Below are 25856 nucleotides of genomic sequence, written 5' to 3' on the forward strand. Positions count from 1 at the left end.
GAAACGGCGAAATATCTAGACATGTGCTAGACGAATGGAAGAACATTTTGAGTTGAATGAATATTCTGACCCGTCGTTAATATCGAAAATGATTCAACAATAACGATAAGGAAATTGTTCTGACAAATAATTCATTTGAAAGGTTGATTTATAAGAAGAAAATATTTATGTGTAAACTATGACTTATTTCTGTATTAAAGGGAAAAAAATAAGTTTATAAGTTTTAATTTAGTAGATGAATTTATTAATGTAGAAGTAAGAGCACATTATAAGTCTAAGAGAAAATTTTCGCTAGATGAATCGAGGTCTTGATATTTCGTTTCCGCAATAAGACACTGAAAATTATCTGCTCACTATCACAGTTCGGCAACACTCCTCACTGTCATCAGTCATGAAGTCTCACTATTTATATTCATTGTCTTTATGATGTACATGTAAAAGAGCCGAATGCAATATAGAAACTGATTTTATTGAGACTGATTTTAAATCTACTCATCAATTTAAAGCATGAAGTTTTTTTTCAATTTATACCAGTTTTAATGCAGACCTGTCACCTCAGGTCCCGAGAAGCTCTGCAAAATGGCGCGAGCTGCCGTGTGAGGTCTCACTTCATAATTATTGTTTTATAGCAACTTAAGATTAACTCTATCAATGGTTAGCAATTTATATTATACTTATTACTATATAAAGGTTATAAAAAGTAAAGTTTTTTCCATTTCATCAGTTTTAGTGCAGACCTGTCACCACAGGTCCCGAGAAGCTCTGCAAAATGGCGCGAGCTGCCGTGTGAGGTCTCGCTTCAAAATTATTGTTTTATAGTAACTTAAGATTACCTATATCCATGGTTAGCAATTTATATTATATTCATTGCTATAAAGAGACCATAAAAATTAAAGTTTTCCTTCATTTCATCATTTTAAATGCAGACCTGTCACCACAGGTCTCGAGAAGCTCTGCAAAATGGCGCGAGCTGCCGTGTGAGGTCTCGCTTCAAAATTATTGTTTTATAGTAACTTAAGATTAACTCTATCTATGGTTAGCAATCTATATTATACTCTTTACTATAAAGAGACCATAAAAATTAAAGTTTTCCTTCATTTCATCAGTTTTAATGCAGACCTGTCACCACAGGTCCCGAGAAGCTCTGCAAAATGGCGCGAGCTGCCGTGTGAGGTCTCGCTTCAAAATTATTGTTTTATGGTAACTTAAGATTAACTCTATCTATGGTTAGCAATTTATATTATACTTATTACTATATAAAGGTTATAAAAAGTAAAGTTTTTTCCATTTCATCAGTTTTAGTGCAGACCTGTCACCACAGGTCCCGAGAAGCTCTGCAAAATGGCGCGCGTTGCCGTGTGAGGTCTCGCTTCAAAATCATTGTTTTATAGTAACTTAAGATTACCTATATCCATGGTTAGCAATTTATATTATATTCATTGCTATAAAGAGAACATGAAAATTAAAGTTTTCCTTCATTTCATCAGTTTTAATGCAGACCTGTCACCACAGGTCTCGAGAAGCTCTGCAAAATGGCGCGAGCTGCCGTGTGAGGTCTCGCTTCATAATTATTGTTTTATAGTAACTTGAGATTACCTATATCCATGGTTAGCAATTTATATTATATTCATTACTATAAAGATACCATAAAAAGTGAAGTTTTTTCCATTTCATCAGTTTTAATGCAGACCTGTCACCACAGGTCCGGAAGACTCTGCAAAATGGCGCGAGCTGCCGTGTGAGGTCTCGCTTCAAAATTATTGTTTTATTGTAACTTTAGATTAACTCTATCTATGGTTAGCAATTTATATTATACTTATTACTATATAAAGGTTATAAAAAGTAAAGTTTTTTCCATTTCATCAGTTTTAGTGCAGACCTGTCACCACAGGTCCCGAGAAGCTCTGCAAAATGGCGCGAGCTGCCGTGTGAGGTCTCGCTTCAAAATTATTGTTTTATGGTAACTTAAGATTAACTCTATCTATGGTTAGCAATTTATATTATACTTATTACTATATAAAGGTTATAAAAAGTAAAGTTTTTTCCATTTCATCAGTTTTAGTGCAGACCTGTCACCACAGGTCCCGAGAAGCTCTGCAAAATGGCGCGCGTTGCCGTGTGAGGTCTCGCTTCAAAATCATTGTTTTATAGTAACTTAAGATTACCTATATCCATGGTTAGCAATTTATATTATATTCATTGCTATAAAGAGACCATAAAAATTAAAGTTTTCCTTCATTTCATCAGTTTTAATACAGACCTGTCACCACAGGTCTCGAGAAGCTCTGCAAAATGGCGCGAGCTGCCGTGTGAGGTCTCGCTTCATAATTATTGTTTTATAGTAACTTTAGATTAACTCTATCTATGGTTAGCAATTTATATTATATTCATTACTATAAAGAGACCATAAAAATTAAAGTTTTCCTTCATTTCATCAGTTTTAATGCAGACCTGTCACCACAGGTCCCGAAGACTCTGCAAAATGGCGCGAGCTGCCGTGTGAGGTCTCGCTTCATAATTATTGTTTTATAGTAACTTGAGATTACCTATATCCATGGTTAGCAATTTATATTATATTCATTACTATAAAGATACCATAAAAAGTGAAGTTTTTTCCATTTCATCAGTTTTAATGCAGACCTGTCACCACAGGTCCGGAAGACTCTGCAAAATGGCGCGAGCTGCCGTGTGAGGTCTCGCTTCAAAATTATTGTTTTATTGTAACTTTAGATTAACTCTATCTATGGTTAGCAATTTATATTATACTTATTACTATATAAAGGTTATAAAAAGTAAAGTTTTTTCCATTTCATCAGTTTTAGTGCAGACCTGTCACCACAGGTCCCGAGAAGCTCTGCAAAATGGCGCGAGCTGCCGTGTGAGGTCTCGCTTCAAAATTATTGTTTTATGGTAACTTAAGATTAACTCTATCTATGGTTAGCAATTTATATTATACTTATTACTATATAAAGGTTATAAAAAGTAAAGTTTTTTCCATTTCATCAGTTTTAGTGCAGACCTGTCACCACAGGTCCCGAGAAGCTCTGCAAAATGGCGCGCGTTGCCGTGTGAGGTCTCGCTTCAAAATCATTGTTTTATAGTAACTTAAGATTACCTATATCCATGGTTAGCAATTTATATTATATTCATTGCTATAAAGAGACCATAAAAATTAAAGTTTTCCTTCATTTCATCAGTTTTAATACAGACCTGTCACCACAGGTCTCGAGAAGCTCTGCAAAATGGCGCGAGCTGCCGTGTGAGGTCTCGCTTCATAATTATTGTTTTATAGTAACTTTAGATTAACTCTATCTATGGTTAGCAATTTATATTATATTCATTACTATAAAGAGACCATAAAAATTAAAGTTTTCCTTCATTTCATCAGTTTTAATGCAGACCTGTCACCACAGGTCCCGAAGACTCTGCAAAATGGCGCGAGCTGCCGTGTGAGGTCTCGCTTCATAATTATTGTTTTATAGTAACTTTAGATTAACTCTATCTATGGTTAGCAATTTATATTATATTCATTACTATAAAGAGACCATAAAAATTAAAGTTTTCCTTCATTTCATCAGTTTTAATGCAGACCTGTCACCACAGGTCCCGAAGACTCTGCAAAATGGCGCGAGCTGCCGTGTGAGGTCTCGCTTCATAATTATTGTTTTATAGTAACTTTAGATTAACTCTATCTATGGTTAGCAATTTATATTATATTCATTACTATAAAGAGACCATAAAAATTAAAGTTTTCCTTCATTTCATCAGTTTTAATGCAGACCTGTCACCACAGGTCCCGAAGACTCTGCAAAATGGCGCGAGCTGCCGTGTGAGGTCTCGCTTCATAATTATTGTTTTATAGTAACTTAAGATTAACTCTATCTATGGTTAGCAATCTATATTATACTCTTTACTATAAAGAGACCATAAAAATTAAAGTTTTCCTTCATTTCATCAGTTTTAATGCAGACCTGTCACCACAGGTCCCGAGAAGCTCTGCAAAATGGCGCGAGCTGCCGTGTGAGGTCTCGCTTCAAAATTATTGTTTTATAGTAACTTAAGATTAATTCTATCCATGGTTAGCAATTTATATTATATTCATTGCTATAAAGAGACCATAAAAATTATATATAATAAAATTACCATAATATATAATAATATAGGGCCTAATCTTAATGAGTATAATGATTGTTATTAATACTGATTATGATTACATAAGGCACTACTGGTATCATTTTGCCTGATCTTGATATTTTTATGTTTCGTGTTACAAAAAAATAAATTAATTGTAAACAATTCGTTCAATGTTCTCCAATAATTCACAATCATTCCATCTTTATTATTATAAGGCGATATAGTTCAACAACTTTTTATAAACGGACAAACATAAATTCTTAAATGAATTCTAAACACATCATAGTTTGTTTTTTGTTTTTGAATAATATATTCAGAAAGCACTACGATATGTTCTTTGTGTTCTTATCGGCTATCATTTGTTCTAAATCCGCGCCTATCATATCTTCTAATCGCCTATCATCGGTTCAGTCATAACGATTTTCATTTTAGCGAATCGACCTGTCACCTGAGGTCCCACCTGTCATGTCAGGTCTTGGGCCCTGACATGACAGGTTCTGGAAACTCTGCAGACAGACCTAAATGTATCACTTCCGGGTATCGCCAATAAACTATAAATTCAATCAAGATGTAGCAGAGCGCCCTCTTGTGGTAGAAATTAAGGACTTTACTAATCCCTAGTTTTTTTTCCGGATTTTTCAGTTTGTGAATCTGTTTTGTTTCTGTGTCAATAAATCTGCCGGTCTGGTAATAATTTGAAACGTAAACAATGAAAATGAATTGAACTAAAAAAAAAATCGTGCATTGGACTTATACCTGGATTAGCTGGACAGGGCTACATTCTGTGCCCTGTCAACCGTTCTGTGTCAGTCTGTTTATTCATTTAGAATATCATTTGTTTTTTTAAATCACCGAGCGCTAGGGCATTGAAGAAGACACGTGAAATGATGAAGTGAAAGTAAATTTCAACTAAAATACGTACGACGGACTATATTTGGGATTAACCAGACGGTATTGCCACCTAGTGTAGGAAATTATATTTGGTATCATAGGTGACAATTTAGTACTTCTAAGGTGGAATTTCTCATGGATTTCTAGAGTTTTCGCCTTGCTTTTTAGACTGATACGTGTAAGTAGGTTTCTAAGATGCTGTCAATCTTTAATTTCCAGCGAAAAAATTGGGAGGGCGGTGAATCGAGTCGTTTAAAAAATCCGTCGGCGTCAGTCGTGAAAAATTGCGATATCATCAGTATCACCCATCACACTTCCACTTTTGGATAATGGAAATTCGGCTTTAGAAGGATGGAAGTGGATATTTTGCCTATGCAGCATTATTTATTAAATGCTATTTTGTCAATGGCTATATATAATAAGATCTTGTATTTTGTAATTGTACAGTCCATTAATGCAAAATACCTATAAAATCATTATATATACTGTCATACTGTGTTTTTAGGGTTAGGCCTGGGGGGGGGGGGGGTTCGATAGGGTTTGGGTCTAGAGGGTTAGGGTGAGGTTTAGGGTCCGTTTTTACCCCTAGAGGGATAGGGTTAGGGTAAGGTGAGGCTATGTGTAGTGAAAACTTACAGCTGGTTTTCAGTGAGCCCGGTGGTCCTGTGGATAGACGTTAGACTAGCAATATGCTGGTACGGGTTCGAATCCCGCTTTATGCTGCTATTTTCTCTTAACTCTGTTCTCCATATTTTCCTCGATTTTTTAAAGTCACGTGTAAATTAACCAATCAGTACGAGCCTTTGGCACAGTAGCGTTAAACGGGAAAAATGCTGCATTGGCAAAATATCCACTGCCTTAAAAAGATCAGGATCAGGTCCATCTTTGCACGCGGTGTGTTTAGCTCGTCGGAGACATCTGATTCAGTCTTGTTTCAGTAGGGTGGAAAGAAATAAGTCACTACGTCGCAGGTGCGGATCCAGGGGCATGTTGTGACCATGTCGACCAATAAAAAAGGCTCTTAATTTAGGGCGGAATGGCATATCAGCAAAATTGTTGAAATTTTACTATCGTTTTAGAGCTTTCTAAGCATCTCTGAAAGGCGTTTAGTCAAGAAACATAGGTTACATATTTAGGATGAATATCTATTGTGTATCTCAGGTTGTTACAACGGCAAATTTTGGTATAGAGAAAAAAATAAAAAGGCACTTTAAAATTCAGACCGTGTCGGGCGACACGGTCTAAATCCGCCCCTGCATCGGGCCCTCTTTCTACTACGACCGCATCAGTTCGTTGTCCAGCATCGGTGATGCTGATGGGATTTTTCTTACAAACTGCGTTGTAGGTGATTAAAATCAGTTGTGTGTAAACACACAAAAATCACGCGGTATCATCAGTTCAATTGTCGGTTCAAAATCAATCTTAGCCACGTGCGAACAAACCGTGTTTTTAAGTGTGAAACTAAGAGCATATTTTTGAAAGTTTTCACGCGTCGGTCACAGTTTGTATCGATGGGAATATTTTTCACGCCGTTACGAAATTAATAAGTTGCGTTAAACTAATGAATGCAATATATGAATGACCGGTTCAATTGTCTTCAAAATGAATCATAGCAAAATGAATCATAGAAGGTTGCGACAGATGTGAATACTAGCGCGGCTGTCCTTTTTATTACCTAAATGATTTCAGGCATTAAAACTGACTTTAAATCAACCAAAATGCTATATTTAATATCATCATCGGTTTATCTCAGTAAATTACGTCATCTCCGCATTAAGGACGACCTAATGAAACACCTGTGAAGAAACCACCGTCCTCGGGTCAGCTGCTCAAAAGTTGGTTAAAGATAACCGGTGGATAAATACCATAGTAATAATGAACTTTTGACTCTAACCCACTTTTGAGCAACTGGGACCGGTTGCATAGTCATGGCTTAGATTAAGACCAGTCTAAGACCAAATTAGTTCTATAGCCAATCTAACATCTTAAGACCAGTCAGGAGGTCTAAACATTTATGACCACTTTTGGACTTAAGTCACGATTATGCAACTGGCCCCTGGGGCCTGTTGCATAGTCGACACTTAAGACCGAAAATGGTTGTGTATATTATGACTGTTTTTTAAGTTATTCGATTGGCTATAGAACTTAGATGGCCTAAGACTGGTTTTAAGTCTAGACTGGTCTTAAGTCTAAGCCTTGACTGTGGATCAGGATTCAGGTTGCGCAGTCGTGACTTAAGTCCAAAATTGGTCTTAGATTGGCTAGAACTAAATGGTCTCCGACTAGTCTTAAGTCTAAGCGATGACTATGGAACTGGCCACCGAATTTCAAAAGTAGTCTTAAGATTGGCTATAGAAAAAAGTTGGTCATAGACTGGTCTTAAGTCTAAGCCATAACTATGCAACCGGCCCCCGGGGCTAGTTGCTTAAAAGTTGGTTATAGATAAATACCGGTGGGTAAATACCATAGTAACAATGAACTTCTAATTGTCACTATCTCATCAGCTGGTTAACCCTATAACCAACTTTTGAGCCCCCTGACTGCTAGTCAAGAGCTCTTTCGCATTGGGCTACAACGGTGACTGCATTTTTCGCTGAAACCTCTAAGTCGCTAGTGCGGCAGAATGTGGCGATAGGTGCCACTTATTTCTCTTTTTTGGAACAAGGAAATAGTCATTATCGTATCACTATAGTTCAGGTACGACCTATCATCGTGCGAAAAATTGCAAACATTTATGTGTCGGAACCTTTAACCCTAACCCTTTTTGTTATCGCTTTTAGATGATTAAAATCAGTTGTGTTTTAAGACAAGAGAGTTACGCAATATCATCGGTTAAATTGTTCAAAATCGATCATAGCGTGAAAGTCTAAGACCAACTTAGTTATATAGCCAATGTAACAACTTAAGACCAGTCTTAAGATTTTAAACCACTTTTAGACTTAAGTCATGACTGGCCCCTGGTGGACTTGGTTTTTGCCTCGGTCAAGAAATAATTTCAATCTTGGAATCGGGTTTTTTTTTGTTGCTCTAGTCTGATCACCATTTTCTATAGTCCAGTGACTGGGTGCGGTCAGTAGAAGTTCATGACCGAAGAGTGACAAACAAATCTGCGCGGTCTTAAATAGATCGGTTAAAGTCAATATAAGGTTGTCTGTGGCTTTCATCTTTAAGCCTATTTACCTTTAAGACATAACAATTACAAAGACCGGTAAACAGCCTGTGCTGAACACATGCGCTGATAAACATAGTAGACCATTTTGCTCAACTCGAGTTGGATCCGTAAAACTCATGAGGTAACTGTTTTCAACTGTTATGTTAATTGATATATTTTCATGTCACTGTAGACTGGATAACATATATCTCCAGGTCGTTTCCTTAAAAGTCAATTTTTTAATTCGATCGAAAATGTTTTTACTCATTTCATGGCTTAATTGTCGAAAAAATGCCTGGATTCTGGAAAAAAAGTTTTTAGACTTTCGACTTAGATTTAGGGCTATGAATAGCACCAAAAATTCATAAAGACTAATGTTTCATAGTACGTATCAGGGTGGCCACTCATGTGGAATTCAGGGAAATCAGGGACAATTCAGGGAATTCGATTTTCACCCAAAAAGTCATGGAATAGTCAGGGTATTTCATGAAAAAGGTAAAAAATCGTGGAAAAGTCGGGGAAAACTATTTTGATGCGTGTCAGAAATGCATTTTACATCACTATCTAAAAATTTGGAATAAAATGCACCGTAGTTGAGACAACTTCGGTCATGGACTTTTGGTAAAATGTTCAGGTAAAAGTCCTGGAAAAACAAAAGCAGATTAAAGTGGCCACCCGGCGTATTTTGGTGCCGGTCCGACTTCTAAAAACCTTGCAAGAAAGATATCTAGGACTTAAATCCCTGAATGAAAATGTCAATAATCTAGAAAGTTCTACGCAACATGCGCACATGGAATAGGAATTGTCTTCAAGGACGACTGCACACATGTAGACACGCGCGCTTGTTTTTAAGGAGTTTAGTGGTGCTGTATAGTGGCAATGTTTGTTGCGACAATAGAAAGTTTTAAGATATGCGAAGCTTCCCATTTTAGAGTTCTAGAATATTGTAAAGCTTCCCTTTTCGAGTCAACAGTTCTAGAATATTCCGCGAATAGTTCTGCTCGACGAAGAGAAAGCCCGCTGGTCCGGGAGCCGGGCTTAATAAATGTCACCGACTTTGCAGGATCTGGATGAGGGTTTAAAAAAAAATATTTTCGTGACTTCAAATTGATATGAATTTATGGTACGTAAGAACCGAAATTACCAGCGAAACTATTAAAGAGGCTCGCAGAATATTCGGCTTTCAAACTTCCATTAAGGAGGCATTTTCGCAATGCCTTCACTGCAATATTAGTCATGTAGACCAGTCATAGGATATATACAAATATATATATAAATATATATATATAAACATATATATATATATATATATATATATATATATATATATATATATATATATATATTATATATCCTGCTTCCTTATGGGCCCTTCCTTATGGGTGAGTGATGCTTTTAGGAATGTGTTGAAATCGTGAATTGCGTAAAGTTGTATTTTTATTTCGGCGGCCGGCAATTCGGATCAATTTCTTCTGTTTGCGTCTCGAAACAATACGACGATTATCGTCGCGTTATCGAAACCGCGTCGATTATTCCGGGGGTGTTTAAAAACCACGCTTCTGACCTGGTTGCGGTTATTGTGTTGCGATTAATAGCACGAATTATCGCTGTAGTAAAAGTTTTTGTGTTTGTGTTTTTTGCAGAGATTTCAGGACAACGCGTAGAATACAGAACAGACCGAATAGGCAGACGCGGACAGAGACAGCAGACGGACGGTTGAGTTCGTGGTTGAACTAGTTTTCCTGACAATCAATTGGAAAGAGTTATAGTAAAACATTTTAAGTTTAAAGATGGGCGAATATTACGTCATTCTCGGAGTGAGGAAAGATGCGTCGGACACAGATATCAAAAAAGCGTAAGTTTTTCGGCGGGAATTTTTCGTTTTGATATCGCGAGCTGAAAAACAAGAAATGAGTTCCGAAAGAAGCGGGCCTAAAATTTGACTTGATCACATAGTGGCAATGATTGCCAAAATGGAACTACGAGATATCTCATTGTGACAATGATGGCCGAAATGGAACTAGGAGATATCTCGTAGTGACAATGATGGCTGAACTGGAACTATGAGATGTCTCATAGTGACTATGATGGGTGAACTGGAACATCGAGATATGTCTATAGTACGCGTTACCTGATTAAGGCAGTTATCATCATTTTAGAATTCCGCTTCGTGTTAAATCTTATCTGTTCACTCGTCATTTCCAGCCGTAGTAATCATTTCTAGGGAGCACCTTTGAACATCTATTGCATGAAATTGGCGCTATATAAATTTTGACATTCGTTCATCGTACGTTTCGTTTTTTTTTTGTTTTTCTCGCGGCGTAGATATCGGAAACTAGCGTTGAAATGGCACCCGGACAAAAACCCGAACAACAAAGACGAGGCCGAGAGAAAATTCAAAGAGATTTCCGAGGCGTACGAGGTCCTATCTGACGGTTTGTACTCATTCATTTATTAATCTTAGTCGATGATACTATTATTTGTTTATTATCTATTAATCAGGGAACGATTTTAACGAATTACTATTTGAATTGCTCTGTGTTTTTTATCCTAAATTCCGTAGTAATTAATGATACGTGAACTGATTAGTGAATGGTCTAAATGAATTAATTACAGGGTCCCTGCGACTCCTTGATTCCTTAGAAACTTCTTTGTAACGGAAAGTGTTTTTAAAGCAGCTTGAATTTAGCAAAATGCCCAAAACTTATTTAAAACTTGTCTAATTTTGAGTAGGGCCTAATAGGCAATCAGAAATTATCGTCTACAGGTAGTTTGCAATGTAGAGTAAACTACGCTACGCTTAGATGGGTATAGTTGGGGCAGTAGACAGTTACTGAATAAGTTAGTAGTGAACGGGATAAAAATTTACTTACAAAACCACTGAATTAATGGTTCAGCGAGATAAACCATACCAATTTAGGAGGAATTTTCTCCTTTTAAACTCGTAATATCCAGGAATAACTGATCATCCTTAATTAGTATTTGTATTCATGTGTTTTGTGAAATATCAATTCAACTAGTAGTTAATGATACTTAATTGACACGTTTGATTAATTGCTAATTGATGCTGTTTAGACTTAATTAGCTTGATTATTGCGGATATCTCATTTAATTGGTGGTAATAATAGCGGTTTATCGCGTGATTTTAGAAAAAAAACGTAGTCATAGAAATATTATTTTGAAATTTAAAAAAAATTCAGTTACTTAGAGTCACTGTTTATTAATGATACTTAATCAAAAAGAACATGTTTATATGAATTAGATACGATACTTAGTTGATCAGTGTATAATTGGCCGTACTACTATTGCTACCTCAAATAGTTAATAATAATAATAATAATAATAATTTATATCCACAATAAATTACAACATACCATAAGGATATACAAAAATATGGGACAAGTATGGGACATTTTAATATAATGCGGGGGAGATTAGATGAAGCCAACAAAGGCTTATGAACGGTGATGGGCTAGTTGACTAAAACTTTGTCAACCCTTAAGCGTTGACCGGATTGCTGGAAATCATCTGAAAAAATTCACTTCAGACCCAGCACACTTTTCTAAACAGCGTACCGCTATAGCGCGTTGTTGGTAACTACTATTTCCCTATGTTTGACAGGTGCTGCCATCTTCAAATAGAGATAAAAACTAATTATCGATTTCATCAATACATTACGATGCGGTGAATCGCGACACAGCGATGCGTTGTACTTGCAAAAGCCATCACCAATATATACACCGCACTGCGGAGTAGATACACTACTAAAAGGGTTTAAGCGACCGGGTCGATAAATGCCGTGGTGACATTTGAAATAGCATTGGTTCACCAATCTTTACCAATTTTTGAGCAATTGTCCCAATGACATTTATTGAATGTTTGTGATTACCGAGGTGATAAATCATCGAAATATCTTAACCCATTAGCACTCAAGCTGTGCGTATCCGCCCTGCCTATTACTCCTCAAGCCGCCCGAATCCGCCCGGCACTTTTTTCATATGCTGCACGAAAACGGCTAAAGTGGAATTCGAACCCAATAGCTTATGATAAACTACACACCTAAGTCCTCGAAATACCGAACAGAAATCAACATCCTCCGATTTCAATTTCTGGAGGATTTCGAGTTTGTACATAACACATCTGAGCGCTCACTTCAAATTCAAGTAAGTTTGGATGAATTTCGGGGTCCTAAAAGGACACGATTTTGGTGGCTCACCTCATCAAATCATACATCATATAAAAGCCTTGACTATTTACTACAAAATAAAACTAACTTGTAATGCATGGAAATAAACAGCAAATGAGCTATTCAGTATCGTGATGAACTTGGATTTTATCTTGAATTTTCTGAGGAGTAATTGACTCTCCTTAGCGCAATTCCTGAGTGCTAATGGGTTAAGATAAAATATTTTACATTACGTCGACCGGGTCGGCAGTGAAGATAAATAATTAATATATCCGCGTTTTTAATTTTTCCGCAGCCGACAAACGTCGTATTTACGACCAGTACGGAAAGGACGGTCTAACCGGAGCCGGCGCGAGCAACGGAGCTGACTTCGGCGCGGGCGGCGGATTCGACTTTGATTTCGGCGGTGGGTTCGCGTCGCACGGCGGCGGCGCCGGCGGATTCCGTCACGATTTCATGTTCCGCGATCCGTTCGACGTTTTCCGCGATTTCTTCTCGCACGACCCGTTCGCGTCGAACGACTTCGATCCGTTTTTCCCGTTCAGCGGAGGTGAGTGCCACCGATAAATCGGCGGAGACGTCGTTAGATATATTCATATACCCATGATACTAATGTCTATTTCAACCTGACTTGAGAGCATTCCGGGTGGCCTAGCTCGCTAATTTTTGGTAGTACATACCCGATAAAGGTCTTTGTAGGACCAGAAAGGACTGGCAGTCGACCTAAATCATCATGCCAATGCATTCTGGTCCTAATTAGATATGTACCGCCAAAACTGACTGAGCTAGGCCACCCTTTATGCTCTCAAGTCGGGTTGAATAAGACATTAGAGAGATGGTTGCCTCTATGAATCACCCTATGACATCATCAAACTAAGAAAAACTCTCGTGATCCTGAAACCCTTTCAGAAACTATGGCTGCCTCCAAAAATCACACTCTGACATCAAACTAAGAAATCTAAAAATCCTGAGACCCTTTCATAAACGATGACTGCCTTCATAAGTCACCCTATGACATCATCGAAACATTTCTGTGCCCTGGAAGAGATGATTGCCTCGATTAATTACCTTACGATATCATCAAACTTATAAAAATTCTAATTTGATTTTGAGATAATTTCGTAAATTCCGTAAATTACACGATGTCATCAGTGTTTAAAATATAATTCCGATAATCACGAGATCAAAAAGCTTTTAAAATATCGAAACTATCAAAATCTATTAAGAATCGGATTTTCGGTTTTACACTAAAAACCATTTTCAAGGAGTGAAAATGAAAATTCCTTGAAAATGGTTTTTAGTGTGAAACACTGAAAATTCGGGTCCTTAATAAATTTTGATAGTTTCGATATTTTAAACACTTCTTCGATCTCGTGATTGTGGGTTTATATTTTACTCGTCTCTCGCGTGCGTTACGTAGTTTTACCGCGTTGTCGTCAGTGTTTGTGTATTATATGTCAATTTCTAGGTCGATCTCGCCATCAGCAGCCGCGTCGAGCCACATCAAACCGACAAGTATCGTCGAATTTCCACCATCCCGGATTCGGTGGATTCCCGTCGTTCGGATTCACTTCGCCGTTCTTCGGTGATCCGATGTTCGGATCCGACCCCTTCATGGACTCCGGGTAAGTAGTTAATCTCACGAAGCGCTTGTCACGGGGGTTGGTGCGAGAGTGATATTTTTGAAGTTTAATGAAACGCTACGTCGATTTCTCGAAGCCGACGGCCCAGTTCGGCGTATCGTTTCAACGACGTTTTCAAACTTAAAAATTTTTAAACAATATCGATGCTTGTTGTAAACCAGGGCCTGGTTTCACAGACGGGTATTAATTTTAACCCGGGGGGCTAACACAATTCATTATCAGTTGAGTTAGCCCGGCGGGTTAAAGGTAATACCGGTCTATTATATAGAACCGGCCCCAGATGTATTTTGTGTCCTAAAGTTATAGTCGGCCCATATATATATCAAGTGTGATCTGTTGTCAAGTCATTTGCAGTGATTATGTTTTTGTGTTTTTTTTTCGTTTCGTGGCATTAAAAATTCGAAACCATCCAGATTGGATTCAGAAGTTTAGGGTTTAACACTTCGACTGCCTCTTCAGTGCTTTGCAGTGCTATGTATCGCATACTTCTATATTGCTTGTGCGGTGTATCCATGTAATTAGTTGAAATCAATACTGGAATCGATATACAACACAATATTGCGTTACATCAATTATACACCGCACAGTGGGGTAGATGCAAAATCTAATACATTATTTGTACACCGTACTGCTGGTTTCATAATATTGCGGTACATCAGTTATACACCGCTCTGCGAGTAGATGCAATATCTAATACATCCATTGTACACTGTACTGCAGGTTTCATATTATTGCAGTACATCAGTTATACACCGCTCTGCGGGGTAGATGCAATATATAATATATCCATTGTACACCCCACTGCTGGGTACACAATATTGCAGAACGTCAGTTATACACTGCACTGCGAGGTAGATGCTATGTATAATACATCAATTGTACACTGTACGGCTAGTTTCACAGTTATACATCGCACTGTAGGGTCTAGGTGCAATATATACAATACATCTCTAATACACCGCACTGCAGGTAAACACAATATTTTAAAGAACGGGAAAGCCGACGCCATGATGTCACTATACATTTGCCTTTACGATCTTCAAAATTTATCAGCGCCCTCGCCTTAAGCGATAAACAATGGATTCTCTGTTAGATTTTCTCTTCGAGCATTTCGAAAAGCATTTGGTTGAATTTAGAAACTTTTTCAAATCATGGAAGACACTAATTAATTGAGTAGAGACAGAAAACCAGTCTAGAAACCACTAGCAGTGCCTAGCGAATTTCAAGAAATCAGCATTCCCATTGGCTTATAGTTCTACGGTTTTATGAAGCTCAACGACAAACTAAACTAAGGGTGTAGGAACTAGTGCAGATCTGGCAAGTTACCAAGCATAACATTCATGATAATAATCGGGATGTTGGAACTACCAGGAACTGTCATGGTATACGTGGTTGTTATGATATGAGGGTTTTTAATGAAGCTCTATGACGGATGAACGATTATACGTAAACATAGGTCTATTATTTATGCGATTATTGTGATTTTCTTGTTGCGATTATGTATTTATATTGAGTGGATTCGTGTTTAATTGCCGATTTATAAACGTACGATACAGCCCGGTATCTGTCAATCAGAACACGTGCGTATATATATAACCATTGGAAGAGTTCATTTGGGTCATGATGTGCTCATTCATAGTGCCACAATGTCCCTGGGCACGACGCTTGTACACAAGTGGAATTTTCACTTGCCACAAGCGGAATCCTCTATTGTTGCAGTAGTTGATGTCCTACTACACACAAGTGACACCTGGTGGATATCCTCTATTGCCATAGTAGATGATGTCCTATTGCTCACTAGTGACACCTAGGACTTTTTCATTGGTATTACTTTTATTACATCATGTACCTTAGCGAACCACACTTTCACGAAATCATGTCAAATCTTACATTTAAAAAAAAGTGACACCTGGCTGCAGTAGTTGATGTCCTACTGCACACTAGGGACACCTGTTGGACCCTCACTTGCCACTTGTGGAATCCTCTATTGCCACATTCGTTGATGTCCTACTGTAGGCCTACATGAGTGACACCTGGTGGATCCTCACTTACCACAAGTGGAATCTATTGCCATCGTAGATGATATCCTACTGCAAACTAGTGGCACCTGGTGGATTCTCACTTGCTGCAAGTCGATTCCTCACTTGCCACAGTGAGATTTCGGATCATGCTTCGGTAGAGCTCGTGATTTATTCGATCGAATTAATATTTAGAGCAGTTAATGATTGGGAGATATTATTGATTGATCAAAACGTAATAGTTAATTGAATTTGTTAATTGATCAGATTAATTAATGATAATTGTTTGGTTGTAAAATGAATATTTCAGAAGGAGACGTCGAAGGAGACAACGTCCACACTCTACAGCCGCCGCCGCAGCGCCCCCTTTTAGAGGATTCTCGTCATTTTTCTCGATGGATCCGTTTAGTTCTATGTCAACTGGGTAAAATATTAGTTCTACGTACGGCCGCCAGGTGGTGCGATCAATTTCAAAATATTATGCGTATTCGTTCAAAATTTTGGGTGCATGCGAAGAAATTATATATCGGGGCAAAGGCTATTCTATATATAAGACTCTGCTTAAGTCGGATCTTTTCTGACAAGATTTGTTTGTCTGTTATCTAAAGCTAAACTACTATCTCGTAAGTTGAATGGTTATCTCTGAGTTGAATGGTAATCTCTTTGAGTTGAATGGTAATTTCTTGAGTTGAATGAGTTGAGTGGTCATCTTTTGAACGGTCATTCCTTGATTTGAACTCTATGAGGCCTATCTCTTAATTGAACTACGGGATCGTTCATTTATTACGTACGCATAAAATTTGAAATTTTCAACCCCCTTCCCCCTGTACGTAAAATCGGCCATCTTTTCATATACATTAAGCATTACAGTATGTAATTGATCCCTCCCCCCTCCCCTAATGCATACGTAATAAATGAATGACCCCTACTACTATCTCTAAGTGTTGAACCACTATCTTCTAGTTAAATGGTTTTTTCTTAAGTTAAAATGTTACCTCTGAGTTGAATTGTTTGATATGAGTTGAACTGTTAACTCTTGAGTAGAACTCCCAACTCTGAGCTGTTTACTGAGTTGAAATGTTAATCCTGAGATGAACTGTTTACTCGGAGTTAAACTGTTAACTCCTGAGAGGAACTGTTTACTTGGAGTTAAACTGTTAACTCCTGAGTTGAACTGTTAACTCGGGGTTAAACTGTTATCTCAGAGTTGAACTGTTAACTCCTGAGAGGAACTGTTTACTCAGAGTTAACTGTTAACTCCTGAGTTGAACTGTAAACTCCTGAGTGGAATTGTTTATTTAGAGTTAAACTGTTAACTCCTGAGTTGAACTGTAAACTCCTGAGTAGAATTGTTTATTTAGAGTTAAACTGTTAACTCCTGAGTTGAACTGTAAACTCCTGAGTAGAATTGTTTATTTAGAGTTAAACTGTTTACTCCTGAGTTGAACTGTTAACTCCTTAGTGGAACTGTTTACTCAGACTTAACTGTTAACTCCTGAGTTGAACTGTTAACTCCTGAGTGGAGCTGTTAACTCATGAGTGGAACTGTTTCCTTGGAGTTAAACTGTTAACTCCTGAGTTGAACTGTTAACTCGGGGTTAAACTGTTATCTCAGAGTTGAACTGTTAATTCCGGAGTTGAACTATTAACTCCTGGGTTGAACTATTTACTCAGGGTTAAACTGTTAACTCAGAGTTGAACTGTTAACTCCTGAGTTGAACTGTTTACTCAGGGTTAAACTGTTAACTCAGAGTTGAACTGTTAACTCCTGAGTTGAACTGTTTACTCAGGGTTAAACTGTTAACTCAGAGTTGAACTATTAACTCCTGAGTTGAACTGTTGAATCTGAGTTGAACTGTTAACTCTTGAACAGTCAATCTCTCTCTATTTCATGCATCCAACTTGAGCAGAGTCTACTGAATACAAATCTCAAGTATAGAAATCTTTTATCAGGAAACAAAACATCAATTCTTCGAAGCAGGCGTTTTTCCCTCCTGGCAACTCTATGCAACTTGATGAAATAGTTGTAGCTTAGCGAGGCCGCTGTTATCAGCGTCCAGTTCTGGAGTTCCGAGTCAAGAGTTAAAACATTGGAAAGGAATTGATTTAACTCTGACTCTTAACTGTGGAACCGGTTCCGGGATGATTTGTGGAATTGGCGAATTTGAACCGCAGATTTCTTTCCCGAGCCAAGAACAAACTTCGCGAGTGGTCGCGAATGGTCGCAACTATTGCCACGAGTTGCCTGTTGTTGCCAGTGCGGGTTTTACCGACGGTCGGTATTTACCGAAATATGACCGGTCCAACGCATGTTCAATCTTAAGGCACACACCGATCGTCAGTGAATGTTACAATCGACACCGGACATTTTTAGATTAATGAAAAATCGCATGTCTGTCCCTACGGGTCCTTCATTCCTTGAAAACTCTTTCTAAACCAAAAATGTTTTACAAGGTCCTTGAATATCCTTTAATTCGAGTAAAATGCCCACAAGCCCCGGAAAACTCCACAAGTCCTTGAAAACTTGAATTTTGAGAAATTGACTATGAGAAGATCTTTAAGTTTGGTCTTTCAAGATTGGGCCTACTTAGTTTTCATAAAAGAATTTTGTTCTGTGTATTATTTGATGAAGACTAGCTTGTTAGTAGTATAATATCGATTAGTGGGTCCGTTATTGAATATGAAAGTGAGGAATAAACTCTTGAAATTTTATCCTCGAAAAATCCTTGAATTCTGGAATGACTGATCTGTAGGGATCCTGATAGAACACTAAACTCATTAATTATTTATTTTTGTTTTTCAGCTGGTGATTTGTTTTTTATTGCTTAATTTTTTTCATTCTTAAAAAAAATTATACAATTTTTATTTTCAGGGCATTTTCACTACTATTAACATTGATTTTTTTTCTCTATTTTTGATGTCTGGTGTTTCTTTTTATGGAATGAGGACGTGTATATATATATATGTAATATTATTCGCACACTGACTGCTTGTTTGGTGAGCATGGTGTAAACCGTTATATGTAATAGTGGAATCTTCGTTTGGAAACACGGCTTAATAGCGAGTCTCTAAAAGTGCTTAGAAAGTGACTTACATTTGGAAAAATTTAGTAAGGCGCTTAAAAAGTGCTTGATATTGACAAAATTTCAAAATTAAGCGCTTTCGAAGTGCTTACCGGTACTTTTGAACTTAAGTATCCATCCCTAATTGTTTTTTGGGCAATTATGTGTTATGCCAACATTATTTTAGTGCGAAAACGATGCTTAAAAGTGGCTTACTTTGGCCATAGCCCTAATTACCACGATGAACACCTGAAAACCTGCTACTGGTCAGACTATAATAGCTTAAGTTTTATCAAATTTACCCAGTTGCACCCTTAGTAGACACAACCTCCCTTAGCTGGGATTCAAACCTGATGACATCATGAGACTCTGCCCCAGCTCAAACCCCTGCCCTAGTAGACACATCCTCCCTCAGCAGGGATTTGAACCTGGTGACATCATGAGACTCTGTCACAGTACAAACCCCTGCCCTAGTAGACACATCCTCCCTCAGCAGGGATTTGAACCTGATGACATCATGAGACTCTGTCACAGTACAAACCCCTGCCCTAATAGACACATCCTCCCTCAGCAGGGATTTGAACCTGGTGACATCATGAGACTCTGTCACAGCACAAACCCCTGCCCTAGTAGACACATCCTCCCTCAGCAGGGATTTGAACCTGATGACATCATGAGACTTATCACAGTACAAACCCCTGTCTTAGTAGACACATCCTCCCTCAGCAGGGATTTGAACCTGGTGACATCATGAGACTCTGTCACAGTACAAACCCCTGTCTTAGTAGACACATCCTCCCTCAGCAGGGATTTGAACCTGGTGACATCATGAGACTCTGTCACAGCACAAACCCCTGTCCTAGTAGACACATCCTCCCTCAGCAGGGATTTGAACCTGATGACATCATGAGACTCTATCACAGTACAAACCCCTGTCCTAGTTGACACATCCTCCCTCAGCAGGGATTTGAACCTGATGACATCATGAGACTTATCACAGTACAAACCCCTTTTCTAGTAGCCACATCCTCCCTCATCAGGGATTCGAACCTGATGACACCAGGAGACTGTCACGGCACAAACCTTTTTGTATTACATTCAGTCTCATGATGACGCTATTAAGTACTGCAGTTGAGTCCTGTGAAGCAATACGGTTTGAATCCCTACCGTGGGGTTGGGTTGGCGAATATGCCCTCGAGTCGGTTATAACTAAGGTTCCACTATTAATTGGCACGCACGATGGCTCGCTTTCATACGTTACTAATAAATTTCTAAATCATCGAAAAATAATTCATCAGAATTTTAGCGGATGAATTCCCGTATGTTTTTGTTTCAGTCTGCATGATGCCTGAATACTAAAAACAAATAACTCTTTAAGATATTAATGAAAAATGGCAAGAATTAGTTATAAAATCGAGCGATTAATTCATCAGAAATTTAGAATTCTATTTTTTTTTGCAAGCGAATGTTTTTTGAGATAAAATATGTGTTGAATGTAATGAAATATCAAAGGAAATCCGGAACCAAGTTCCACGGTTGTGACTTGGAATTAATTTCTTTTAAAAAGTGAAATTATAACAATTTTGGTAAATTATTGACCATATTGAGTTGATTCTAGAGTCTGTATTGCTAAGCATTTGACCTAAAAAGAGTTGCAGTTTTTAGAACGTGACTCTCGTATGAGAATCCGTCCCCGGAGTCATTGACTCTGAAGTCGGACTAATTTGGCTCTCTATCTCTTCTTTTCTTACATTTTGACATCAAAGCTTCGTTCGTTTTTAAATAGGTCTCGAAATTATCATTTCTTAGAATTTTGACATTCTTATCAAATGATTCTACGTAAGAGGTCATGATTTTTTTCGGAATTTGACTTTATTCTTTTTTTGACGGGGACTTAAAATAGATCGAAATCAAATTAATCCGACGATTTTGGATTTTATGAAAATGACGTATTTATTTTCTTCGTTTTTAGGTTTTCTCAATCATTTTCAAGTTCGTCGTTTGGTGGCGGAGCGTCCGGAGGTTTCCGGTCGACGTCGCGTTCAACCAAAATTGTCAACGGTCGAAAAATAGTCACAACCAAGTATGTATCTTGCCATCAATCTACTGGCCGGAACTGTCCCCTTCAGATATTCACCGGAGCCACCCCTTAACATATTTACTGGAACCACCCCTCAGACATTCATCGGAAATGTCTCCTTCAGATATTCACTGGAGCCACCCCTTCAGATATTCACCGGAACTGTTGGATATCCATTGGAGCCACCCATTCAGATGTTAGCTGGAACTTTCCCCTTCGGATATTCCCTGGAACCACCCCTTAATATTCCCCAGAGCCACCCCCTTTTTAGATAGTCCCCGGAACCATCCCTTCAGACAGTCACTGTTGTATCTAATGATCAGTTTTTGAAAGTGCACTGATGGAATGTTTAATGCCTGGTGTTATCATGATTGATAAAACACTATATCCGTGTTGACGCGATGTAGAGAGAATCCCACAATTATAACGAAAAAGTCCGAAAATGTAACTTCGAGATAGTAGTTTATTTCAACGTTTCGACTATATCCTAATATTATTCCTGAAGATGACTATTAGGATATAGTCGAAACGTTGAAATAAACTGCTATCTCGAAGTTTCATTTTCGGACTTTTTCGTTATAATTGTGGGATTCTCTCTACAATGCCTGGTGTTTATAGTTCATTTTCAATCGAAAATGTCTCAGATCAAGTACTGAACACATGTGTAGTGGTGTGGACGATCAGAAATTTGAAAGAATGGTTATAAACTACTGTACTGTCTGACCGATGCGGGGGGGGGGATGGTCCAGGCTGCAGCAACCTGCTCTCGATCTAAACAAATATCGTTTCATTTCGTCGTTTTCAACTTAGAAAATATTTTCTTCTTCGCAGAGTCGTCGAGAACGGGGTAGAAACAGTTACCGTGGAAGAGGACGGAATTTTAACCTCGAAACTCGTGAACGGTCAGCCGCAAGCGATCGCGTACTAATCTCTCCACATGACCTTGAACTGTTATTGTAAGCAGACGGTTGAAGTGAATATAACGATTTCGAAGGAAAAAAAAAAGCAAAAACAAATCTTGTGAAATAATCCGGAGATTTTTTTACCGAGAAACCTGAAAAGACGAAAAAAAACTACAAACGGAAAAAATGTGTGTGTTTAATAGAGCGTTGTTCGTTCGTTTCATTTGGAATAATCTTTAACAGATCGGAGGAGAATTCGATTCTCTCGTTCGCTCGAGCCATCGCCGCGAGCCTCGGGGAAGCGGGTAACTTCACACGCGACGAGCCGCGAAAGACTGGTTTTTGATGAAATGTGGCGTTGATTGGAGGTTTTTGCGGTCCACCAGAAACCGGATCGAACGAAAAGTTCGCTCGCGGGTGATGTGCGGGAATGAAAATACCACTGCTCGCTCTCTCTCTTTATCGGCGATCAGGATCCAATTCTGCAGTTTTCGAGTTGACCCGTTTGCTGCTGTGTGTAGTATACTGAAACTGTCGTAAATTTCGACGTAGGCCTACACAGAGCTGCCAACTGTTCCTGATTTTCAGTATTTGTTACTATTTTCAGGGTTTCCTGGGGTCCTTCCAAGTCCTTCTCTATCCTTCTTTTGGACAAACATCATCTTTGTCCTTCTTTTTGACTCTAGGTCCTTCCTTTGGCTATGACAAGGAACCTGTGGTACACACTCCTTTGGCTATGACAAGGAACCTGTGGTACACACTAAAACAAGGAACCTGTGGTACACACTTGACCTGTGGTACACACTTACTAAAACAAGGAACCTGTGGTACACACTCCTTTGGCTGACGCAAGGAACCTGTGGTACACATACCTTTGGCTAACACAAGGAACCTGTGGTACACACTTGGCTAATGCAGGGAACCTGTGGTACACACTCCTTTGGCTAATGCAGGGAACCTGTGGTACACACTCCTTTGGCTAACGCAAGGAACCTGTGGTACACACTCCTTTGGCTGACGCAAGGAACCTGTGGTACACACTCCTTTGGCTGACGCAAGGAACCTGTGGTACACACTCCTTTGGCTGACGCAAGGAACCTGTGGTACACACTCCTTTGGCTGACGCAAGGAACCTGTGGTACACACTCCTTTGGCTGACGCAAGGAACCTGTGGTACACACTCATTTGGCTAACGCAAGGAACCTGTGGTACACATACCTTTGGCTGACGCAAGGAACCTGTGGTACACACTCCTTTGGCTAACGCAAGGAACCTGTGGTACACACTCCTTTGGCTGACGCAAGGAACCTGTGGTACACACTCCTTTGGCTAACGCAAGGAACCTGTGGTACACACTCCTTTGGCTAACGCAAGGAACCTGTGGTACACACTCCTTTGGCTGACGCAAGGAACCTGTGGTACACACTCCTTTGGCTAACGCAAGGAACCTGTGGTACACACTCCTTTGGCTAACGCAAGGAACCTGTGGTACACACTCCTTTGGCTGACGCAAGGAACCTGTGGTACACACTCCTTTGGCTGACGCAAGGAACCTGTGGTACACACTCCTTTGGCTGACGCAAGGAACCTGTGGTACACACTCATTTGGCTAACGCAAGGAACCTGTGGTACACACTCCTTTGGCTGACGCAAGGAACCTGTGGTACACACTCCTTTGGCTGACGCAAGGAACCTGTGGTACACACTCATTTGGCTAACGCAAGGAACCTGTGGTACACACTCATTTGGCTAACGCAAGGAACCTGTGGTACTGCTCTGGCAGTGAATGGATTAAAATAAGACTTCTTTACTTAGCAACCAGTTAGAAAATGAATTGGTTTTAATTCTTATTCAAGTTATATCTAACTCAGAATTGGATCCGGGCGCTGATTTGATTGACAAGTATTAACTTTAAGTGGGATTAACTCGATTATTGAGTCAAGCTCTGGGTTAGATTTAGTGCTTGCCTATTGAAAACCGGCCCCTTGGGTTTTAAAAAGCCCTCCTTTGAAAATTTGCGGCCACTGGAAAAAGTTCAAAACTTTAATCGAGCACTTTTAGAAAGGTTACATATATGTAGTGTATACAATGCAATTAAAATGGTTATATCATTATTATATCATGTAAACGCGATATTCAAGGTTAAAAAAGTATTGAGAATATCTCTAGAAAGCTGGTCCCCCTCCTTCAAATATATTCATCGAAACCCTTTCGGTGCTGGCTAATTGTTAACCCGAAGTGCTGGGACCAGTTGCTCAAAAGTTGGTGAAAGATGATAATTAGTGGATAGATACCAAAGTATCAATGAGCTTTTAATTGTCAATATGTCCACTGCTTAACTGTGACCAACCTTTAGAGCAACTGGCCCCAGGGGCCAGTTGCATAGTCGTGACTTAAGTCCGAAAGTGGTCTTAAATCTTAAGACCGGTCTTAACTTGTAAGATCGGCTATAGAACTAAGTTGGTCTTAGACTGGTCTTAAGTCTAAGCCGTGACTATGCAACTGGCCCCAGGAGATAATTCGAAAATTTTGGAAAGTACCCCAGTGTATTGGGCATACCGCTATAGTGCGTCTACTCTACACTGTGGTGCAATGTATTATTAGTTACTTATATTTTGACAGGTGCTGCCATCTAGTAATAGAAACAACTAATTACATCTATACATCGCAGTGCGGTGTACTATCAAAATCCTTGCCAAATTATACATCGCACTGAATGGGTTTCAATTCAATCCCAGGTTTATCGACCAGCCCGCGGTGTTATAGTCTGGTATCAAAATTACCGCTGTTTGAACTCGGCCCAGTTTTATGGACTGGGTATCAAACCTATCCGTGGGGATAGATCCTTTAGATGGACCGAGTATCAACTTAGTTTTGGGCAATATTGTAAAAAAATCAAAACGTCCGTTAACGTTTCCGTAGTAACTTCACACCAAAATGCTTTTATACACATTACTTTAACTGATGTTGTGTTTTATATCTGGTTCACTTTTCCGACAACTCTATTTTTCCCCAAATAATCCAGATTAGGTGAGCTTAACTATAATTGAAAATTTTTTATTTTTTGCGAGCGAGCAGTCCCTCTACGAACTTATTTTAAAAATCTTGGCCAAATTTCAGATTATGTTTTAACAGTGGACCAGGCGATATTGTGTTTTCTTTTCGTTTATTTTTAATGTTATACCGGTAATTATTTGTTTATGTGGTGTGAATGGGTGCGCTGTATCGGTGGGGTCTAACGGGGACACTGGCCCCACTGGCAGTTGAACACGTTTAAGGGGGTAGAGCGCCCCTCCCTTCTGAGGGGGACGCTTCGGTGGTTGAGTTGTGTGCTTCATTTTATGTAAAATGTAACCATAAATTATAAAATAATAAAATACATGTTTACGAAATAGTAGAAAAAGTTAATGAGTTTTGCTGTGTTATAGATGTTTTACTAGGCCTACCTAGCCATATCTAGTTGTGGCAAATGTCCAAATTGGTCCAAATTCACCCTTATTGCTTATAAACCGCATGAGTTTCGTCATCTAAGCCTGTTTTGCCTTGACTCTGGCTAATATAAACCGGGTGAATTTCATTGGTCACGAATATTTGCTGCAAGTATATACTCGTATTTCCAGTGTCACTGCTAGTACTTCCTACTCACTGATACTTGCAATCCTGTGCCCGGGAAAGACACTCAGTTCCCGATTGGCCGGCAATGTGAACATTAACTCCGCTTTATTCTGGGATTATTCATTTATTACCTACGCATGAAATTTAAAATTTTCAACCCCCCCTCCCCCTGTA

General features: G+C 38.8%; 1 protein-coding gene across 2 annotated transcripts; it reads left to right on the forward strand.

The window, feature by feature from the left end:
* Nucleotides 1–4984: 4984 nt before the first annotated feature.
* On the forward strand, nt 4985–25454 carry LOC141911929 (dnaJ homolog subfamily B member 6-like). Of its 2 annotated transcripts, none has more exons than XM_074803038.1 (7): nt 4985–5203; nt 9820–10031; nt 10502–10611; nt 12658–12912; nt 13831–13987; nt 21058–21168; nt 21997–25454. In XM_074803038.1, the coding sequence occupies exons 2-7, from the start codon at nt 9967–9969 to the stop codon at nt 22091–22093; spliced, it is 795 nt and encodes a 264-aa protein (XP_074659139.1). In that variant the 5' UTR covers nt 4985–5203; nt 9820–9966; the 3' UTR covers nt 22094–25454. The 2 variants fall into 2 exon arrangements, with proteins under 2 accessions (XP_074659139.1, XP_074659140.1); XM_074803039.1 differs by lacking the exon at nt 4985–5203 and adding an exon at nt 9158–9299.
* The last annotated feature ends 402 nt before the right edge of the window (nt 25455–25856 follow it).

Source organism: Tubulanus polymorphus, chromosome 10, assembly GCF_964204645.1.
Source record: "Tubulanus polymorphus chromosome 10, tnTubPoly1.2, whole genome shotgun sequence".
Taxonomy (NCBI): domain Eukaryota; kingdom Metazoa; phylum Nemertea; class Palaeonemertea; order Tubulaniformes; family Tubulanidae; genus Tubulanus; species Tubulanus polymorphus.

Excerpts from the sequence above, each read along its gene's own strand:
- LOC141911929 (XM_074803038.1), top strand. The coding sequence starts at position 9,967 with ATGGGCGAATATTACGTCATTCTCGGAGTGAGGAAAGATGCGTCGGAC. Across the intron at positions 10,612-12,657 it reads GTACGAGGTCCTATCTGACG|CCGACAAACGTCGTATTTAC; the intron begins GTTTGTACTCAT and ends ATTTTTCCGCAG. Across the intron at positions 13,988-21,057 it reads GACCCCTTCATGGACTCCGG|GTTTTCTCAATCATTTTCAA; the intron begins GTAAGTAGTTAA and ends CTTCGTTTTTAG.